The sequence below is a fragment of the Notolepis coatsorum genome, assembly GCF_963971535.1.
Source record: "Notolepis coatsorum genome assembly, contig: SUPER_7_unloc_2, whole genome shotgun sequence".
Classification (NCBI taxonomy): domain Eukaryota; kingdom Metazoa; phylum Chordata; class Actinopteri; order Aulopiformes; family Paralepididae; genus Notolepis; species Notolepis coatsorum.
This window is the reverse complement of record NW_028174879.1, coordinates 178,399-200,691: the sequence shown is the minus strand read 5'-3', so window position 1 is coordinate 200,691 and position 22,293 is coordinate 178,399. Positions and strand designations below refer to the sequence as shown.

The 22,293-nt window shown below is 47.8% G+C and overlaps 1 protein-coding gene across 5 annotated transcripts in view; it reads right to left on the bottom strand.

The window, feature by feature from the left end:
• Positions 1–22,293, bottom strand: part of LOC311232723 (uncharacterized protein) — a 103,075-nt gene that overhangs the window by 52,559 nt on the left and 28,223 nt on the right. For 4 of the 5 annotated variants that reach the window (XM_084338298.1, XM_084338302.1, XM_084338301.1 and 1 more), the window contains exons 2-7: positions 17,897–19,481; positions 7,975–8,036; positions 7,158–7,187; positions 6,862–7,013; positions 4,575–4,720; positions 2,564–2,740 (exon numbers count right to left, since the gene is read on the bottom strand). In XM_084338298.1, the coding sequence (XP_084194424.1) occupies positions 2,564–2,740; positions 4,575–4,720; positions 6,862–7,013; positions 7,158–7,187; positions 7,975–8,036; positions 17,897–19,138 (1,809 nt within the window). In that variant the 5' untranslated portion in view covers positions 19,139–19,481. The remainder of the gene's footprint in view (positions 1–2,563; positions 2,741–4,574; positions 4,721–6,861; positions 7,014–7,157; positions 7,188–7,974; positions 8,037–17,896; positions 19,482–22,293) is intronic. The other variant, XM_084338300.1, reaches the window with a different exon arrangement.

The window sequence follows — 22,293 nt, the reverse complement described above, 5'->3', positions numbered from 1 at the left end:
TCATCTCTTTTTGCAGCTTTCTCCAGAACGTGATATATAGCCCCAAATGCATTATATTGATGATGAAATACAGTTTGATGGCAATCAGCGCGATATAAAAAATTCCAACTAGACGTACTTCTAGAAGTTACTACACGTCATCTGATGTTGACCGGATGGGCGAGGGGGCGTTTATAATTCCGTGGGCAGCGTTATACCAATCATCTAATGTGGGTCAAATGTTGATAATATCAGTTATTATCGAAGACGGTAACGTTACACGCTGAAACTCACCCCAGTCTCTGCGCGCCGTTGGGCGATCATCGTCGAGTAGAAATTTTATCATTATGGGATATATTATTACCCGGTCCATCTCCAGCTTGTATAATGGTATATACGTCCAAATCATGTTGTTTATCGAGTTATTGGCAATCGATCGCTATGTAGTGTGACGAGCTAGAGTGCCGGAAGCTATACAGAGTGGCCGGAAGCAATACGGACGTCTAGCAAAACCTCTACTGCGCTTCCTGTTAAGCGGTTGCGCCGATCGGCCACCAGATGGCGCTCCTGAACCGCCAGAGAGCTCAGTGGGTCCTGCTGGTGGATCTCAGGCCAGCGGAGGGACATTATGAATCCGATCGCAGATTTTTGAAATATTGATATAAGGACGCTGTACAGCGTCCCCCGGCAACTTTAGCATGGCCAGCAAAGACGTGAGAAGACGTGTCCCGGCACTCAAAGTGTTAAGGCCATGGTTACACTGGGTTAAAACAGCAACGTTCTATTTTCGAATGATTACGTTTGCATGTCCAAGTTAAAAAGAAACGCAGTTTTGGCAGGAAAACGCGTTTTCCTAGTGGCAACGCTCAAAACGTGTTTTCGTTTTGGAAACTCGCCGACAATGGTGCCATGTAATTTGCGCGAGCCGGATACGGAGCCGTTCTGCCCAACGCCCATGCGCAGTAGAGACCTGCACGGTTATTTCCAGTGTTTACAGCAGAGCTGTCCCAAGTAGCTGCGGCTACCAACGTGTTGTCAAGTTATTGTTATAAGGAGCCCAGTCCAAACTACAACAGTCTGCATTCCCTCAACAATTGTTTTGTATTGAGCCGTATTGTATTGTACCCATTCTGCAATCTGTTAAATAACGTTTACATCCATTTATTCTGCTAGCATTAACGTTACTACGCTGCTAGCCACAATGCTATACTGTTATAATGGCATATCCCAATCACGTTAGCACGTAAGCTAACAAAATCGGCGACCTTTTTGGGAGACTAAACTCCGCTCTTGGTGGTCAATTGTGTTGATGTTAGTTGTGTTTCATCAACAAATCATCAACAAATGAGGCAGAACACACAGTGAATGTATCCGTTTTTGTTTATTGGACTTTATTTCTTGCTGAAAAATAAATGCCATGTAGCTAAAAGGCTAGGTATAAAGATGGTGGCTTTTCTGAGATTTTGAGCAGGATGTGGAGCGACTCGTTCAAACTTTCTGATTGGTTGAAAATGGCCTTCATGTTTGAAGTGCCCCGTCACCAGGTGTACCCAGCCTGGTTTAAAGTGCCCCGTCACCAGGTGTACCCAGCCTGGTTTAAAGTGCCTCATCACCAGGTGTACCCACTACCCAGCCTGGTTTAAAGTGCCCCGTCACCAGGTGTACCCAGCCTGGTTTAAAGTGCCCCATCACCAGGTGTACCCAGCCTGGTTTAAAGTGCCCCGTCACCAGGTGTACCCACTACCCAGCCTGGTTTAAAGTGCCCCGTCACCAGGTGTACCCAGCCTGGTTTAAAGTGCCCCGTCACCAGGTGTACCCAGCCTGGTTTAAAGTGCCCCGTCACCAGGTGTACCCAGCCTGGTTTAAAGTGCCTCATCACCAGGTGTACCCAGCCTGGTTTAAAGTGCCCCGTCACCAGATGTACCCAGCCTGGTTTAAAGTGCCTCATCACCAGGTGTACCCACTACCCAGCCTGGTTTAAAGTGCCCCGTCACCAGGTGTACCCAGCCTGGTTTAAAGTGCCCCGTCGACAGGTGTACCCAGCCTGGTTTAAAGTGCCCCGTCACCAGGTGTACCCAGCCTGGTTTAAAGTGCCCCGTCACCAGGTGTACCCAGCCTGGTTTAAAGTGCCCCGTCACCAGGTGTACCCAGCCTGGTTTAAAGTGCCCCGTCACCAGGTGTACCCAGCCTGGTTTAAAGTGCCCCGTCACCAGGTGTACCCAGCCTGGTTTAAAGTGCCCCGTCACCAGGTGTACCCAGCCTGGTTTAAAGTGCCCCGTCACCAGGTGTACCCAGCCTGGTTTAAAGTGCCCCGTCACCAGGTGTACCCAGCCTGGTTTAAAGTGCCCCGTCACCAGGTGTACCCAGCCTGGTTTAAAGTGCCCCGTCACCAGGTGTACCCAGCCTGGTTTAAAGTGCCCCGTCACCAGGTGTACCCAGCCTGGTTTAAAGTGCCCCGTCACCAGGTGTACCCAGCCTGGTTTAAAGTGCCCCATCACCAGGTGTACCCAGCCTGGTTTAAAGTGCCCCGTCACCAGGTGTACCCAGCCTGGTTTAAAGTGCCCCGTCACCAGGGGAGCTGTACCTTCTGTCCCTGCTCCTCGCGGCCGGGCAGCAGCACCAGATTGTTGATCTTGCCGAAGGACCCGACCAGGTCTGTAACTTCCTGCTCCGTGGCGTCCGCGGGGATGCCCGTCAGATAGAGCAGGCGAGATGCCATAGGAAGAAGATTCTTCTTCTTCGCCGGTGGAGGTTTGGCAGACTGGACATATAGAAGAGACGGGGGGGGGGTTAGTTTGAGACGGGACAGGAGGGGGGGGGGGGGGTAGTTTGGAGACGGGACAGGAGGGGGGGGGGGGGGGGTAGTTTGGTGAAGTCGGTTAGATTTTTAGCATTTTCCATTCACATACGTGAAATAGTTAGCATTAGCTTTGCAGGTGTTTGCCGACTGGAAGCCGACTGGCTGAGGCCACACTCTGGCCACACTCAGGGTTAAGGTCAGGACCATGACACCACGCTCTGCAGTCTGGGCTCAGTGATCTCCCTGACACACTAAGGGTTAAGGTCAGGACCATGACACCACACTCTGCAGTCTGGGCTCAGTTATCTCCCCGACACACTAAGGGTTAAGGTCAGGACCATGACACCACACTCTGCAGTCTGGGCTCAGTTATCTCCCCGACACACTAAGGGTTAAGGTCAGGACCATGACACCACGCTCTGCAGTCTGGGCTCAGTGATCTCCCTGACACACTAAGGGTTAAGGTCAGGACCATGACACCACGCTCTGCAGTCTGGGCTCAGTTATCTCCCCGACACACTAAGGGTTAAGGTCAGGACCATGACACCACACTCTGCAGTCTGGGCTCAGTGATCTCCCGACACACTAAGGGTTAAGGTCAGGACCATGACACCACACTCTGCAGTCTGGGCTCAGTTATCTCCCCGACACACTAAGGGTTAAGGTCAGGACCATGACACCACGCTCTGCAGTCTGGGCTCAGTTATCTCCCCGACACACTAAGGGTTAAGGTCAGGACCATGACACCACACTCTGCAGTCTGGGCTCAGTTATCTCCCCGACACACTAATGGTTAAGGTTAGGACCATGACACCACACTCTGCAGTCTGGGCTCAGTTATCTCCCCGACACACTAATGGTTAAGGTTAGGACCATGACACCACACTCTGCAGTCTGGGCTCAGTTATCTCCCCGACACACTAATGGTTAAGGTTAGGACCATGACACCACACTCTGCAGTCTGGGCTCAGTGATCTCCCCGACACACTAAGGGTTAAGGTTAGGACCATGACACCACACTCTGCAGTCTGGGCTCAGTGATCTCCCCGACACACTAATGGTTAAGGTTAGGACCATGACACCACACTCTGCAGTCTGGGCTCAGTTATCTCCCTGACACACTAAGGGTTAAGGTCAGGACCATGACACCACACTCTGCAGTCTGGGCTCAGTTATCTCCCCGACACACTAATGGTTAAGGTCAGGACTTGGGGAGGAAAAGCTGATCCTAGACCAGAGGGATGGACCCAGAAATTATACTTGAAAGTAGGGGTACCGTCTCAAAATCGTACTCAAGTAAAAGTCAGAGTATCTGGCTAAAAACACACTTGAGTAAAAGTCAAAAAGTTTCTACTTTTAAATGTACTTAAGTACTAAAGATTTAAAGTAAAAACTTTTTTTCTGACTGTCTATTCTTCCGATAGCAGGTATTTAATCAAAGATCCCCGCTTTCTAGTCTCGCACAAGGACCAATCAGCACGGGTGTGGGCGGGTTAATCTTCCATCGATGGGGATTTGATTGGCTGTTTTTAAAGTTAAAAAAAGGGCGGCCGCAGGATTAATAACGTTAACGTTAGTTCGGCCAGAGAAACAAATATACTCATTAAAATAGTTGGACCTGCGAGATTTGTACGTTGTAGGTCTGCATTTTAAATGTAAGGAGAAAAAAGTATGTTTTTTTCCTCTGAAATGTAATTGAGTAAAAGTACAAGTATACACACCGAATAATACTCGAGTAAAGTACAAATCCCCCCAAAACAGTACTTAAGTGTTGTAACAGAGTACGTCGACCCACCGTGTCCCTCTCCTTGCCGGTGGCGGCGGCCCAGGCGCTGCCCGGCTTGGTGGACTTGGCCCCGGGCCTGGCAAAGGGCCTCGCATGGTGTAGAGCGCCGTGGTACCGCTTCAGAGCACTGGGTCCGTGACCTCCTGCTGACACACCTGGGGGGGGGGGGGAGGAGAACAGGTGCTTCAGGTCAACTCAGTGTCAGTAAGCAGCAGAAACATATGAAAGCATGACGTCTAAGAAGGGAGATCCCCCCTTGAACGGCCCTTCTAAGGTTTCTCTCCTCCACATTGCCTGTGGTGCATTTTTTCCTATTGCTAGGTTTTAGTGAGTTTTTCCTTACCTTCGCGTGGGGTACGTCTGGGAGTGTTGCATTTATTTTATTTTGTTTATTTGAAATTTTTTGGACTTTATGGCGTTCTTGTTTTGTTCTTGACTTATTGTGATGTTTCTTCTTGACTTGTTTAAAGAAGACGTGTCCGGCCCATGGGGACATTAACGTGTGTTGTCGGGCCTTACAGATACATTTGATTTGATTTGATTTATGACGGCTGAAATAGTTTTGCCGAATTGGCAGGTTTTCCTGCAGAAACAAACAAACGTTGCACTTAAATTAACTATAGCATTTAGGTTTTTTAAATATTTTTTTACATGTCCAGTAGGGCTGACCCCTATTAATCGATTAGTCGACTAATCGGTCGAAAAGAGCCGTTGTCGACTGGCCAACCTCTTAGTCGAGAGAAAACAATTAAAAATAAATAAAAAAAACATTCTTTCCAAAAGAAAAGAGGCCTAGAAGCGTGGCTAACGCTAATGGCACGGATACCAGAGGCTAACTGCCTAAGAAAACAGGCACAGAGGCACTGAAAGAGGATTTCATCCATCTAATGAACACACTAAACTAGACAAATATCAAGATGTATCCATCAGTGGACCAATTGCATGCTTTTGCAGAGGACAAGAAGCATTCAGTCGACTCCTTCAGACATTAAGCACCCCCCACAGCCCAAATGGAATGATACAAAATTTATAATTTTTTTTTTTTTTTTTTTTTTTAATATATATATATATGTTTTGTCGACCAATAGTCGACTAACGGCAAATTTTGGCCAATCCTAGTCGACCATCCAAATCCTTAGTCGGGGACAGCCCTAATGTCCAGACATGCCTGTAAATTAGCAGATTAATAATGAATATATACATATTACATTGACTGATGTGTAGCAGATTAATAATGAATAGGGCAAACAACCATCTGCCTGAGAACGGTGCCTACCAGAGTGGTGTTGGTGTAGGGGGCACCTACCAGAGAGGTGTTGGTGTAGAGGGCACCTACCAGAGAGGTGTTGGTGTAGAGGGCACCTACCAGAGAGGTGTTGGTGTAGAGAGCACCTACCAGAGAGGTGTTGGTGTAGGGGGCACCTACCAGAGAGGTGTTGGTGTAGAGGGCACCTACCAGAGTGGTGTTGGTGTAGGGGGCACCTACCAGAGTGGTGTTGGTGTAGAGAGCACCTACCAGAGTGGTGTTGGTGTAGAGGGCACCTACCAGAGAGGTGTTGGTGTAGGGGGCACCTACCAGAGAGGTGTTGGTGTAGAGAGCACCTACCAGAGTGGTGTTGGTGTAGGGGGCACCTACCAGAGTGGTGTTGGTGTAGGGGGCACCTACCAGAGTGGTGTTGGTGTAGAGGGCACCTACCAGAGAGGTGTTGGTGTAGAGGGCACCTACCAGAGAGGTGTTGGTGTAGAGGGCACCTACCAGAGAGGTGTTGGTGTAGAGGGCACCTACCAGAGTGGTGTTGGTGTAGGGGGCACCTACCAGAGAGGTGTTGGTGTAGAGAGCACCTACCAGAGTGGTGTTGGTGTAGGGGGCACCTACCAGAGTGGTGTTGGTGTAGGGGGCACCTACCAGAGTGGTGTTGGTGTAGAGAGCACCTACCAGAGAGGTGTTGGTGTAGAGGGCACCTACCAGAGAGGTGTTGGTGTAGAGGGCACCTACCAGAGAGGTGTTGGTGTAGAGAGCACCTACCAGAGAGGTGTTGGTGTAGAGGGCACCTACCAGAGAGGTGTTGGTGTAGAGGGCACCTACCAGAGAGGTGTTGGTGTAGGGGGCACCTACCAGAGTGGTGTTGGTGTAGAGAGCACCTACCAGAGTGGTGTTGGTGTAGAGAGCACCTACCAGAGTGGTGTTGGTGTAGAGGGCACCTACCAGAGTGGTGTTGGTGTAGGGGGCACCTACCAGAGTGGTGTTGGTGTAGAGGGCACCTACCAGAGTGGTGTTGGTGTAGAGGGCACCTACCAGAGTGGTGTTGGCGTAGAGAGCAGGAGGCGGGCTTGCGCTTCAAGGGGGGCGTGGGAGTCCTGGACAGCGAGTGTGACACGGAGCGGGACGGAGAGCGCTCCCGGGGCCGCCGCGGCTTACGCTCATCATGGACGGGAGAGTTCTCGCCCCTGGGGATTGGTCGGAAGGAATGGCAGGAAGAAGGGGAGGAACAAATGTGAGATGAGATGACGAGCGAATGCAGTAAAACACGGAGGAAGAGCCTGATGCATAAAAAAACTAAGAATTGCTTTGGAAACTGAAGTCAAACTCACTTTGGTCGATTAGGTTTCCAGTCTGGATACCTTTATACACGCACACATGGGAGACAAATAAACTGTTAAAACATCATTACATCCTGACATGAACAGTTGGCCTAAAGGTAATGGGTGATTGTGTGAACAGGTTGTTAGTGTGGACTATAAAGGTTGTTAGTATGGACTATAAAGGTTGTTAGTATGGACTATAAAGGTTGTTAGTATGGACTATAAAGGTTGTTAGTATGGACTAGTTGTTAGTATGGACTATAAAGGTTGTTAGTATGGACTATAAAGGTTGTTAGTATGGACTATAAAGGTTGTTAGTATGGACTATAAAGGTTGTTAGTATGGACTATAAAGGTTGTTAGTATGGACTAGTTGTTAGTATGGACTATAAAGGTTGTTAGTATGGACTATAAAGGTTGTTAGTATGGACTATAAAGGTTGTTAGTATGGACTATAAAGGTTGTTAGTATGGACTATAAAGGTTGTTAGTATGGACTAGTTGTTAGTATGGACTATAAAGGTTGTTAGTATGGACTATAAAGGTTGTTAGTATGGACTATAAAGGTTGTTAGTATGGACTATAAAGGTTGTTAGTATGGACTATAAAGGAGGTAACCTTTCAAGACCCGAGAAGCACCCGGTTGGTTGTTCAGGAAGAACTTTCCATGGATAGAGAACGGTGTATTTTGGATGTTTAAAAACAGGTTAAAATGCTATTCGTGTTGTTTTTGGCATGAATTGGCTTCACGGTACTTCCAGGGCCATGGCGTAGCAAGACAAAAGAAGTGGCTCTAAGTTCACACGAGTTACTGAAGGTGGTCCTCACTTGTTGCGCAGGTCCCTGCAGGCGGCAGTGTGTTCCACAGTGTTGATGTGTTCGCTCCAGTCCTGAAAGAACAACAACAGGGAGCAGGAAGACGTCACAATCACAGAGGACGAAGAGCACATCATCTACATAGAGTGATGTATCAGTGATTCAGGTTTTGGGACAGTGATGATTCTACAGAGGCCAATAACAAATGTAATGAAACTCTGACAGTCAGCTCTTTAGCCTCACATTCCTTTGATGTAGGATTCATATTTCAGTATTAAAAGATGCTTTAAAAAGATGTCATAGATAACATTCAGCGACTAGATGTCACACTAGAGCACCAGCATCTAATTTATCCAATCAGGTGCATTCCATGTGGGGAAATGGGAAGTAGGGAGTGGATACATGCATGCAACATGTAAACAACCAAATCGTTAACCTCTTGAGCCCGATGGGTCCGGTACCGAACCCAGAATGACATCACGCCATGAATCCATCTCTACAGACTGTATGAATTAATGTTGCGTTTTTCTTTCAAATGTAGCCAAGAGTAAAGACCCTAACCCTGTCAAAACAGCAGTCATAGTGTATATTTTCAGCAATATGTTTGTTTACCAATAGGCAAAAGTGTTATTAGTGAAATATGAGTTTTGGAAATGTATTCGGAAACCGGCGAATATAGACGCTTGGAAATGCACACCGCCATTTTGTTTGTAGTCCTATGAGGAGAGGAGACCCAGGGCTTTCAATGGCGTTGGAATTTCGAAAAACGACACTACCCAGCTCTAGCCAGCTCCTGTCAATCAAATGACTTGTGGAATAACTTTTTTGTTAATCTTATTTTTTCAGGATTATCTACCACAAGCCTGAAGGCTATTGGCATAAATTAGAACAGTTAGTTTCTCTACATTTCTGTGAATGTCTAGCAAAAACGGTGTTGCAATCTGATGAAAAATGGCGGAGAAATCTACATAATAAAGAAGTAACTGTACTTACAGTAGATTTCATTCACGGTTCTTCCTGCACGCCTGGTGATACTAAATCCAGATTGAACTCTGCCATTGTAAAGAGGAGATTTGGCCCGATCCATAGATGTGCGACTTGTCCATAATAAGGTCATTTATAGGCCTGATATTCTATATTCTATAATACAATTTCAAATTGCATGTGTCCGGATGGCAGAATTCAGTACTCGATCTACAAAACCTTCCGTTTAATCATCTTCCCTTTATTCATTTGCTTAGATTTTTTGTACACGTGATGAAGAATGATTTCATGTCTGGTCATCTTTAGCATGGTGTTATTCACTGTCAAATATATATATATTTTTTTATTGATATTCTCCTTTGGTGCATTACAATTTACTCAAGCCTAGTAACAGACAGTATTTCTGACACTGGGAATACATTCCCTGAGGTCCATAGATGTCCCTAGAGACCTTGTAGAAGTGGAGCAATCTTCCATTTACTTAGGTATGTATTTTTAGGCGGATTTTCAGAAAATAGGACTAGGGCTCAAGAGGTTAAATGATCAATTCATTAATCAATATTTCTATTGGGGGAAAACCAATACTTTTATTCCACACCTTTCTAAAATCTCTGGGTGTATTTTTTTAAATGATTACTCACATAAATACGTCATCTATAGCACCTTTAAAAGAAGCTTAAACAGTTTTCTCTTGATGTTTTTTCTGCAGAAGGTGATGCGCCCGTTTATCAACACGTCTGATTGAGGAACTCCATTCAGTTCAGAGGATTCAGAAACGTGGATCACGTGAAACAACATTATTCTCCTGGGTCTCCTGGGCAGACAGCAGATCTAACCCTGACCCTGGGCAGACAGCAGATCTAACCCTGACCCTGGGCAGACAGCAGATCTAACCCTGTCCCTGGGCAGACAGCAGATCTAACCCTGTCCCTGGGCAGACAGCAGATCTAACCCTGTCCCTGGGCAGACAGCAGATCTAACCCTGTCCCTGGGCAGACAGCAGATCTAACCCTGTCCCTGGGCAGACAGCAGATCTAACCCTGTCCCTGGGCAGACAGCAGATCTAACCCTGACCCTGGGCAGACAGCAGATCTAACCCTGTCCCTGGGCAGACAGCAGATCTAACCCTGACCCTGGGCAGACAGCAGATATCTCCACGAGTCTCCTGGGCAGAGAGCAGATATCTCTGTGCGTCTCCTGGGCAGACAGCAGATATCTCCGTGAGTCTCCTGGGCAGACAGCAGATATCTCCACGAGTCTCCTGGGCAGACAGCAGATATCTCTGTGCGTCTCCTGGGCAGACAGCAGATATCTCCATGAGTCTCCTGGGCAGACAGCAGATATCTCCATGAGTCTCCTGGGAAGACAGCTGATATCTCCACGAGTCTGCTGGGCAGACAGCAGATATCTCCACGAGTCTCCTGGGCAGACAGCAGATATCTCCATGAGTCTCCTGGGCAGACAGCAGATATCTCCATGAGTCTCCTGGGCAGACAGCAGATATCTCCATGAGTCTCCTGGGCAGACAGCAGATGTCTCCATGAGTCTCCTGGGCAGACAGCAGATGTCTCCGTGAGTCTCCTGGGCAGACAGCAGATATCTCCATGAGTCTCCTGGGCAGACAGCAGATGTCTCTTGTGAGTCTTCTGGGCAGACAGCAGATATAGAGTCTCCTGGGCAGACAGCAGATATCTCCACGAGTCTCCTGGGCAGACAACAGATGTCTCAGTGAGTCTCCTGGGCAGACAGCAGATATCTCCATGAGTCTCCTGGGCAGACAGCAGATATCGAGTCTCCTGGGCAGACAGCAGATATCTCCGTGAGTCTCCTGGGCAGACAGCAGATATCGAGTCTCCTGGGCAGACAGCAGATATCGAGTCTCCTGGGCAGACAGCAGATATCTCCATGAGTCTCCTGGGAAGACAGCTGATATCTCCACGAGTCTGCTGGGCAGACAGCAGATATCTCCACGAGTCTCCTGGGCAGACAGCAGATATCTTCATGAGTCTCCTGGGCAGACAGCAGATATCTCCATGAGTCTCCTGGGCAGACGGCAGATGTCTCCATGAGTCTCCTGGGCAGACGGCAGATATCACCCACGAGTCTCCTGGGCAGACAGCAGATGTCTCCACGAGTCTCCTGGGCAGACAACAGATGTCTCAGTGAGTCTCCTGGGCAGACAGCAGATGTCTCCATGAGTCTCCTGGGCAGACAGCAGATGTCTCTGTGAGTCTCCTGGGCAGACAGCAGATATCTCTGTGCGTCTCCTGGGCAGACAGCAGATATCTCTGTGAGTCTCCTGGGCAGACAGCAGATATCTCCATGAGTCTCCTGGGCAGACAGCAGATATCTCTGTGAGTCTCCTGGGCAGACAGCAGATATCGAGTCTCCTGGGCAGACAGCAGATATCTCCATGAGTCTCCTGGGCAGACAGCAGATATCTCTGTGAGTCTCCTGGGCAGACAGCAGATATCTCCACGAGTCTCCTGGGCAGACAGCAGATGTCTCCATGAGTCTCCTGGGCAGACAGCAGATATCTCCATGAGTCTCCTGGGCAGACAGCAGATATCTCCATGAGTCTCCTGGGCAGACAGCAGATATCTCCATGAGTCTCCTGGGCAGACAGCAGATATCTCCACGAGTCTCCTGGGCAGACAGCAGATATCACCGTGCAACTCCTGGGCAGACAGCAGATATCTCCACGAGTCTCCTGGGCAGACAGCAGATATCTCCATGAGTCTCCTGGGCAGACAGCAGATGTCTCCATGAGTCTCCTGGGCAGACAGCAGATATCTCCGTGCGTCTCCTGGGCAGACAGCAGATGTCTCCATGAGTCTCCTGGGCAGACAGCAGATATCTCTGTGCGTCTCCTGGGCAGACAGCAGATGTCTCTGTGAGTCTCCTGGGCAGACAGCAGATATCTCCATGAGTCTCCTGGGCAGACAGCAGATATCTCTGTGAGTCTCCTGGGCAGACAGCAGATGTCTCTGTGAGTCTTCTGGGCAGACAGCAGATATCTCCATGAGTCTCCTGGGCAGACAGCAGATATCTCCATGAGTCTCCTGGGCAGACAGCAGATGTCTCCATGAGTCTCCTGGGAAGACAGCAGATGTCTCCATGAGTCTCCTGGGCAGACAGCAGATGTCTCCATGAGTCTCCTGGGCAGACAGCAGATGTCTCCACGAGTCTCCTGGGCAGACAGCAGATGTCTCCGTGAGTCTCCTGGGCAGACAGCAGATATCTCCATGAGTCTCCTGGGCAGACAGCAGATATCTCCATGAGTCTCCTGGGCAGACAGCAGATGTCTCCATGCGTCTCCTGGGCAGACAGCAGATACCTCCGTGCGTCTCCTGGGCAGACAGCAGATATCTCCATGAGTCTCCTGGGCAGACAGCAGATATCTCCGTGCGTCTCCTGGGCAGACAGCAGATATATCCGTGCATCTCCTGGGCAGACAGCAGATATCTCCATGAGTCTCCTGGGCAGACAGCAGATATCTCCATGAGTCTCCTGGGCAGACAGCAGATATCTCCATGAGTCTCCTGGGCAGACAGCAGATATCTCCATGAGTCTCCTGGGCAGACAGCAGATATCTCCATGAGTCTCCTGGGCAGACAGCAGATATCTCCGTGTGTCTCCTGGGCAGACAGCAGATATCTCCATGAGTCTCCTGGGCAGACAGCAGATATCTCCATGAGTCTCCTGGGCAGACAGCAGATATCTCCATGAGTCTCCTGGGCAGACAGCAGATATCTCCGTGTGTCTCCTGGGCAGACAGCAGATATCTCCATGAGTCTCCTGGGCAGACAGCAGATATCTCCATGAGTCTCCTGGGCAGACAGCAGATATCTCCGTGTGTCTCCTGGGCAGACAGCAGATGTCTCCGTGCGTCTCCTCCCACTGTCTTCTGGACACGCAGCCCTTCCGTAGCACATGGCTGACTACACATTACTGGCAGAAAATGAATTTCTCCTTGTTTTCTTTAAGTTTTGGTTTATTCTTTTGATTTGTGCAGATGTTTAAAGCTACGCTATGTAACATTTGTGAAAAAACGAGAAAAAGCAGTATAGTTTGCATGGAAGATTTGGAGACACTGGTCGAGCCCAGGTAGAAGGGCTTATATGGATCATACCCAGGCAGCTTGTCTGGATCATACCAAGGTAGAAGGGCTTGTCTGGATCATACCCAGGTAGAAGGGCTTGTCTGGATCATACCCAGGTAGAAGGGCTTGTCTGGATCATACCCAGGAAGAAGGGCTTGTCTGGATCATACCCAGGCAGCTTGTCTGGATCATACCCGGGCAGAAGGGCTTGTCTGGATCATACCCAGGAAGAAGGGCTTGTCTGGATCATACCCAGGAAGAAGGGCTTGTCTGGATCATACCCAGGCAGAAGGGCTTGTCTGGATCATACCCAGGAAGAAGGGCTTATATGGATCATACCCAGGCAGAAGGGCTTATATGGATCATACCCAGGAAGAAGGGCTTGTCTGGATCATACCCAGGCAGCTTGTCTGGATCATACCCAGGCAGCTTGTCTGGATCATACCCAGGAAGGGCTTGTCTGGATCATAGCCAGGAAGAAGGGCTTGTCTGGATCATACCCAGGAAGGGCTTGTCTGGATCATACCCAGGAAGGGCTTGTCTGGATCATAGCCAGGAAGAAGGGCTTGTCTGGATCATACCCAGGCAGCTTGTCTGGATCATACCCAGGAAGGGCTTGTCTGGATCATAGCCAGGAAGAAGGGCTTGTCTGGATCATACCGAGGCAGAAGGGCTTGTCTGGGTCATACCCAGGTAGAAGGGCTTGTCTGGATCATACCCAGGAAGAAGGGCTTATATGGATCATACCCAGGCAGAAGGGCTTGTCTGGGTCATACCCAGGTAGAAGGGCTTGTCTGGATCATACCCAGGTAGAAGGGCTTGTCTGGATCATACCCAGGAAGAAGGGCTTATATGGATCATACCCAGGAAGAAGGGCTTGTCTGGATCATACCCAGGAAGAAGGGCTTGTCTGGATCATACCCAGGAAGAAGGGCTTGTCTGGATCATACCCAGGAAGAAGGGCTTGTCTGGATCATACCCAGGCAGAAGGGCTTATATGGATCATACCCAGGCAGAAGGGCTTGTCTGGATCATACCCAGGCAGAAGGGCTTGTCTGGATCATACCCAGGAAGAATCATACCCAGGAAGAAGGGCTTGTCTGGATCATACCCAGGAAGAAGGGCTTGTCTGGATCATACCCAGGCAGCTTGTCTGGATCATACCCAGGAAGAAGGGCTTGTCTGGATCATACCCAGGAAGAAGGGCTTGTCTGGATCATACCCAGGCAGCTTGTCTGGATCATACCCAGGAAGACGGGCTTGTCTGGATCATACCCAGGAAGAAGGGCTTGTCTGGATCAAACCGAGGAAGAGGGGCTTGTCTGGATCATACCCAGGCAGAGGGGCTTGTCTGGATCATACCCAGGCAGCTTGTCTGGATCATACCCAGGTAGAAGGGCTTGTCTGGATCATACCCAGGCAGCTTGTCTGGATCATACCCAGGAAGAAGGGCTTGTTTGGATCATACCCAGGAAGAAGGGCTTGTTTGGATCATACCCAGGAAGCTTGTCTGGATCATACCCAGGCAGCTTGTCTGGATCATACCCAGGTAGAAGGGCTTGTCTGGATCATACCCAGGCAGCTTGTCTGGATCATACCCAGGCAGAAGGGCTTGTCTGGATCATACCCAGGTAGAAGGGCTTGTCTGGGTCGAGCCCAGGCTTTTCTCTTATTCAGCCCAACTCTAAATAAGGACTTAAGATTAGACTACAGGAGCATTAAAAGGTTACATAGTGCAGATTTAAACTCTCTTGGATCAGGAAGGACAATTCAATAATAGATCCACAAACTGTAGAGGAATATTCCAGAGTTAATGTTAATATTCCATAATAAATAATGTCCTTTATTTGGCAGTTGCCACTTTATTGGGGTAACTTCAACAACTAAAGGGATACTGTTCACCGCAAGCTAGCTAGCTACTTTGCAGCTAGTACCACATAAAACACTATCGCCAACTAGTCGCTTGTGGCTAACGGTACCAATGCGCTTGTATGAGTAATGCTACTAATGCCAACAGGTCATTGTTCATGTAAGTAGGCTACTGTATATAGGATTTGCTTTGCAACAATGTGTCAAGTGGCCGGGAAGACCAATTTCAGACTTAACTTCAAAATGTGACTGTTTCCCTTTAAGAAATATTATGAAGCCTAATCAATAAGTAGCAACCAGAACAATATCTGATAATGCGCAAGTCTGGAATGAACGTCATGCTAGGGCTGGACGATATAACGATAACAATAAATATCGCGATATATTGTAATAATCGATATTGAATATCGAAATAAAAAAAAATCGAAAAATCGTTTTTTTTTTTTACCTGCAACAGGGCAGTTTTAAAACCAGAGACAGTGGACAGACTTGTCTTTCTTGCCTGCAACTTAAAGTAATGGCTTTGCTTGTCCAAATGACAATACTGACCAAATTCAGATTTCTTTTTCTCTTGTCCATTTATTTTGTTTGCTTTCTAATTTAAAATACATTTTGAAACCGTCAGTACACAGTAGGCTATGTGTGCTAGCAGAACTAGACTCCAGTCACGAGTCACAGTGCACATGTGCGGTGGTTTGTCCACCAAAAAAGCGCCAAAAGATCGAAAATAAACTAGCAGAGCCAGAACTGTTCAACTCCCCTGGAGCCACAGCCAGCAGAGAAGCCGGTTTACTTTAGCTTTTAAACCAGCTGCAGCCTGAGAACTGGAGTGTGAGGGGATGTAACACTAAAGATGGCGGCAATTACAAAGAATTGCTGCAAAATAAACATACATCTGTTGTTAAAAAAAAAAAATACTTATAACAATTCGATAATTATCGATATCGAGAAATAAAATAAAATTATCATATCGTTATCGCGATATGATTTTTTTCCATATCGCCCAGCCCTACGTCATGCTGTTTTTATGTGGGCTTTAAGGAACTCCCATTGACAAACAACTGCTGGTCAGAAGTTACCCTCCAACACCTCTTACCCAATTCTGACCAGCCTTTAGGAACCCAAACATGGGAATGATGCCCAGAAGGTTGTTATTTAAAGGTTTAATTGTGACATCATAAAGGATGGGGCTCAACATTTTAAATCATCACATGTACATTTGACTTCTTCTACTGTGACACTGTATATTTGTAGGCAACACTTGGATCTGAAGACAATTCTATTTTAAGTGCGTTATCGTAGAGCGCTCTCCAGGTTATACCAGGTCCAGTAAACTCACTCAAGAGATTTGTGAATAAAGTTATTCTGAGCTCATTTTTAAACATTGAATTAGAATACTTCTTCTCTGCATTTAGACAAGGTTTGGTTTGGAGACGTTGGCTCAGCTTTACGAGTCAGACGACTGTTCTCTTAATGTTCCAATTTTAGTCCGTTGTCATTTAGTCATTTGTCACATGACAACCAGAGTCCCGCCCCCCACCGGGATGACAGGAAGCAGGCTGGACACATGAAGGATTTACACAGAAAACAATGTATTGTTTTATTTATTTCTATTATTTAATGGCTCTGCTGTGTGTCAACAATTTAAAGAACAAAAACATACAAATGTTGTCGTCTTGTATGCAAATATCCCATGGTCTCAACGTACTTCCTGTCCATCAGTTCCCTGTGGTGGTGGGCGGGACGTTGGAACTCTATGATTGGTTCTTCAGCTACTTTTAAAACCAATTTTTAAATGAGCATTGTAGCATTTAAATCAATGACCATTACTAACTGCAGGCTGACAAGCTGGTTTACAGCTAGCAGTACCCAGTACCCAACGTAGCGGTTTGGCAGTAACCCAGCAAATGTTGTCGAGGAATGACAGCAACACCTTCTCTTCAGTAATTGAAGTTACAATACAGAAGCCTGGTGAAAAACATCCCAACAGTCAACACATCACAGTGATCCCCATGAACATTAAGGGAAATGCTCTTACCATCTTCTCCAGAGTCAGACAAGAAGATGGATGCAAATGTCCTCACGGTGAGTAGAAAGCTAGCCTGGCCTAGCTTAGCACCATTTCACTTCCATTCAATTGTGCTACGCTAGGCTAGCTTGCAGCCGGATAGTTTTCTACTGAACGCTGAGAGGTCATTGGTATCCACCTTCTTGTCTGACTGTGGAGAAGATGTTAAGAGCATGTCCCATAATGTGGGTGTGTTCCTTTACCAGCGTAGGAACTGTTCTTAGATCAGTGATGTTGGTTCTCAGTCAGTTAGTTCCTACTTAGATGATAAATAACAGGCTGGTATCACACATCTTTAGCTGAAGCAGCTCAGCTCTCTTCTTAGTTGTCAAATAGTAATGAATATATACAAGGATGCTTAGTTAATTTGTCAATTGAAGTATTTGGCCACTGAACAAAGTGCAGTCTTAGAAAAGTGTCCGACACTGTACCTTCTTTCACTGATGCTGCGCCTGCATCTGGATCTCGACAACCAGGTCCAAACAGCTTCAGTGACACAAGGTCCAATACGTCCCTTTGCTCTGCTGTGGCCCTGGTGGCCTTTTAAGGAGGCCATGGCATGTTTTAAGAGGCCATGACATGTTTTAACATGTTTTAAGAGGCCATGACATGTTGAACTTTTGTTATTTTTCTTCCAGACTCTTACTGTGGGAGGAACGTTTCTGCATGTCCTCAAGCCGCCATAAAAACAGAACACTAGCATCGCTAGCATTTGTCATTGAAACCAAATGGAGTATTGCTCGCTGTAAGCTAACAAGCTATTTAGACCCATTGTTTTCAATGGCAAAGGCCAACAAATGCCATTTTCGGTTAACTCAAATCCCAATTAGGAAACGTTCCTCCCACACGGTGACCGGTGCCTGGCTTAGGGAGACCCCTGGATACCAGGACGGAGGACTCATTGGACTCACCTTATGCTGATCACACAGCACGTGGCACAGGGAGCAGGTGTGGGGATACACCTTGGGAGGATCCGCTGAGAAATCACTGATCATGGTGGGGGTGGGCATGGGCACCCTCCTGGGGCCACCGTGTGGCTTTGACGCAGACGAAGAAGAGGAGGGAGGATGTCTGGTTTGAGACGAGGGCACAGGTTTTAGCCCGTCCCGCGACCGCCGGTAGTCCCGGTCGTGACGAGGTCTGAACTCCCTGCCCGGCGACCGCTTGGTCTTGTGAGCGTCTGCGCCCATCGTGCGGTAGTCCATGTCTCCGTGCCGCTCCGCCTCCATGGGTTCCAGACGAACCTGCCGCCTCCCGGGCGCTCCGTCCGGTTTGCGTTTAGGACCTGACGGAGAGGCCGGCGGGTACATTTTAACCGTCCTCTTAGCGGGCAGCCGCTCTCGTTTGAAAGTCTCTCTGGCGGCGCTGCAGTCCTCTGCCGCCGCCCGGCTGGCGTGACCGTAGTCGATAATGTTCCCCGCCGTCTGAGTCACGGCGAGGAGGCTGGGGACGTCCGGCGAGCGCGAGTGTCCCGCTGAGGAGCGGGACGCGGGCATGTTGCGTGTGCCGTGTGGTTCAGAGTAGGACGAGGAGACGTTTGATTTGTTGATCTGGATGTCCCGAAGGATGAAGGGTAGGGTGTCCGGGGTCAGCTGGTCGTCCGGGTAGTGACTCAGCACTTCCAGATCCTCATTGGAGAGTCCAAAGCTGGCCAGGATGCTGCCGGCACTCTCTGGGGTGTATAACCCCTGGAGGTCCACAACACCACCGTGAGAGCCCTGATGCTGCTGAGGAGACTTCCAGCCTGGCATGCCTGCTCCTCTGTGCTGCTGAGGAGGAGGTCCCTGGTGATGGTGGGACTGTGGGCTCGGGCCAGCAAACGGTTTAGTAGGCTGCTGGTAGTTGGACCAGTCCATACCTTGCTGGTGGCCCGGCTGGTTGTCAAAGGTGAGCGGTGCCATGCTGGAGTAGCTTTCTGGTTCCGAAGAATGCCTAGAGATCCCAGGCGCGGTGAAGCGGTGGTCGATGTCCCTGGAGCCCCTGATACCCAGGGCTGACTCCAGCTCGTCAGGCAGCTGATTGGGAGGGGCGAATTGGAAGCCCTGTTGCTGGTGTTGTTGGTGGTGAGGGGGCCCAGGCCTGTTGGGGAAGTGTTGTTGCCCCTGAGGCTGGGAGTGGTGGTGATACATGTTGCTTGAGGGATATTGTGCCATAGTCGGATGCCGTTTGTCCTTTGTTACCGCGGTTATACCTGCAACAGGTGCCGGTCGCGTAGCGAGGAGGTTCAGGAGGGCCAGGTGAGAAGATAAAACTGTTGTCAACCCGTTGCCGTGACGCTGCTGGTTGCCAGCGGTTATGGTTGCTAGAGCACTGAGCTGCTGCAGGGCAACCTGGGCCTGAACCTGGATCTGGGCCAACCGGAGAGCGGTCGCTGCGGCCGCAGCAGCACTAAAAACAGGTCCAAATTGGAAATGGCTCCCTTGGGTGCCGGTTCCACTCCGGCCCAGGCGGAGCGAGGGAAAAGGCTGCGAACGACCGTCCGTGAGCTGAGCAAAGCTGGGAGGTGGAAAGCAGAAATATAACGTTAACGATGAAAAAGCGTTGACTTTTAAAATGTGTTTCAGACGAGGTCCTCTCCTGCAGCGGCTCGATCTTCAGCCCCGTCTTGCGGTTTTGATTTTGCCGTTAACTTTCGTGATCTTCCCTCTACATTCACACGTCATCCACCACGCTTCTCTTGCAGGACGGGAGAGCAGAGCAGCGTTATGAACCAACATTGAATCACTCACACCGAGAGGAATTAGCCACTTCAAACAAGCCTGTAGGGATGTGAAAGGTTTGTCAGATAAAGTATGCCTTTAGAGAACCACTTGATAGCTTACGTCCAACGAGCAACACTGAGGTCAACTAAACTATTGGGCTATAGTGGGCCTCTCTTTGCCAACATTTAAGACACTGTTTAGTAAAGGCTACACCTACTGACTCTGCATGCAGCGCGTGAGGCCTGTGGGCTCTTCAGTCTACTAGACTATTAACCTAAGAAGAACAATCATCCCACTTACCATCCACTGGAACCCATCAACACACACACACAGGAGCAGTCCTTAGTAGTAGTCCATTGATTTAACCTTCAGAACAACCTGAGGGCCAATGCTCAAACGTGATGAGCATCAGTTTACATAGAAATGTAATAAAAGCAAGATGATATAGGATATTAATAACCCGGGGTTATCCAAGAGTCTTTCAGTGAATAGTTTTTGCACTTCGAGGACATTATGAGAGGGTGTCTTTTAGGGGTGGAAATCGCCAGAGATCTCACGATACGATACTAAAATGATACTCGATATAGGGCTGGGCGATAAAACGATAACGATAACTATCGCGATAAATTATTTCCTCGAAATAAACATGAAACGTGGTCGCAAAGTTTCGATATATCGATTTTCCAAGCTTGGATATGAGCACACGCACTAACAACCAATCAGTGAAGGAGATGGCCGATAGCGGAAGGAGACCCGGAAGGAGACGCGGAGGTAGGACTCAGTAAACAAGGCTGGCTAGGGCTAATTAGCTTGCACGGCGCTATTTTACAGTTTACCTGCCGAGTTGGTGTGTGTTTTGAATTCTGAGGGTAACTGTTATAGTAGTGTGGGGTATACGGTGGATGTCGTTGCAATGAATTGGGCGGAACAGAGTATTTTAGGGTCATTTTTAGTACATTGTCATGAGATACTCCGCTCGGAAACGAGGCTGGCTAGGGCTAATTAGCTTGCACGGCGCTATTTTACAGGTTACCTGCCGAGTTGGTGTGTGTTTTGAATTCTGAGGGTAACTGTTATAGTAGTGTGGGGTATACGGTGGACGGCGTTGCAATGAATTGGGCGGAACAGAGTATTTTAGGGTCATTTTTAGTACATTGTCATGAGATACTCCGCTTGCTTTGGCTAACTGCTAACGTGCACGGACTGATGACGACATCAACTCGACTCTCGAGACATTCACAGCAGCAAAACAAGTCTATTAATAGCCCGTCCATCGGCGCCGGGCATAATAAGTTAATTAAACTTGACAGACATTATATCGACGATAATTATCGATATCGAGTTATATGAAAATAATTTTATAATTTTATCGCGATAACGTTTTTGGCCATATCGCCCAGCCCTAACTCGATATATCGCGAATATTGCGATATATATATATTTTTTTTTTTAACTGCAAAGTAAAACTGTCAACATGTTTTATCTAATAAAATAAAGTTTAGTCTGTTCATCTCACTTCAATAATTTTTATAGCAGAACATGGTATTTTCTCAAGCAGACGGATGTAAACACTGTAATCTGTGTTGCATGTACCTGACAAACTGAACTGTTTGTAGGGCTGTCTTAAATACTTCGAAGCTTCGTTCGATGGCACAAGCTTTGAACATTAAAAAAAAATCGAAGTTTAAAAAAAAAAAAAGAAAAAAAATTAATTTTTTTTTCAAAAAAAAATCTCGTTTTTTTTTTTTACTTCGATTTGTGTGTGTGTGTGTGTGTGTGTGTGTGTGTGTGTGTGTGTGTGTGTGTGTGTGTGTGTGTGTGTGTGTGTGTGTGTGTGTGTTAGGGGTGGACGGTATGGTCTAAAATGTATATCACGGTATAATTTGAAGCATAGACGGTAACGGTATATATCACGGTATCAGTGTTTCTGTTTTTTTGCCTGATAGGCAGGCTATATAAAGAATGACATCCTCAAGGCATGTAGATTTATAATATTTTAACTTAAAACTAGGCTACTTTTGCGTATAAAGTCATTATATTCCAAATAAAATAAGTCCCGAGTCGAGACTCCTGCTCCCATTGCAAACAGCGGGGCTGGATTTTGCTAGAAGCATATGTAGCTGCAGAGCGAATTGAATTGAATAAGAATTGAGACAAAGGTGCCACTCATCCTCAGCTTTAAGAATTGACAATTGTGTCAACAAATTGACACATGTGTCAACAAATTGACACATGTGTCAACAAATTGACACATGTGTCAACAAATTGACACACAAAATGCTTAGAGACGGCGCAAGGGTGGGGGGGCGCTGGTTGACGGGCCTGTGACCAGACCTGAAAGAGCCACTGGCTCTGCGGCTCTGCAGCTGCATGCTATTCGCAAATCCACTGCTGCACGCCTTCCTCCCGGCTCCCGCTGCTGCCGTCGTTATCATAACACTACACACATATCTAATGTTTACAGCAAACTGTAGTTGATCACCAGGTATGTTTTATTAACGTAGAATAATTCATATAAGAAAAACGATAGGGAAATATCTTACCTTTCTCCACTGGTTAAAAATGCCAGGAACTGAAATTGAAACTTGCTGTGCGCCGCGGTGATA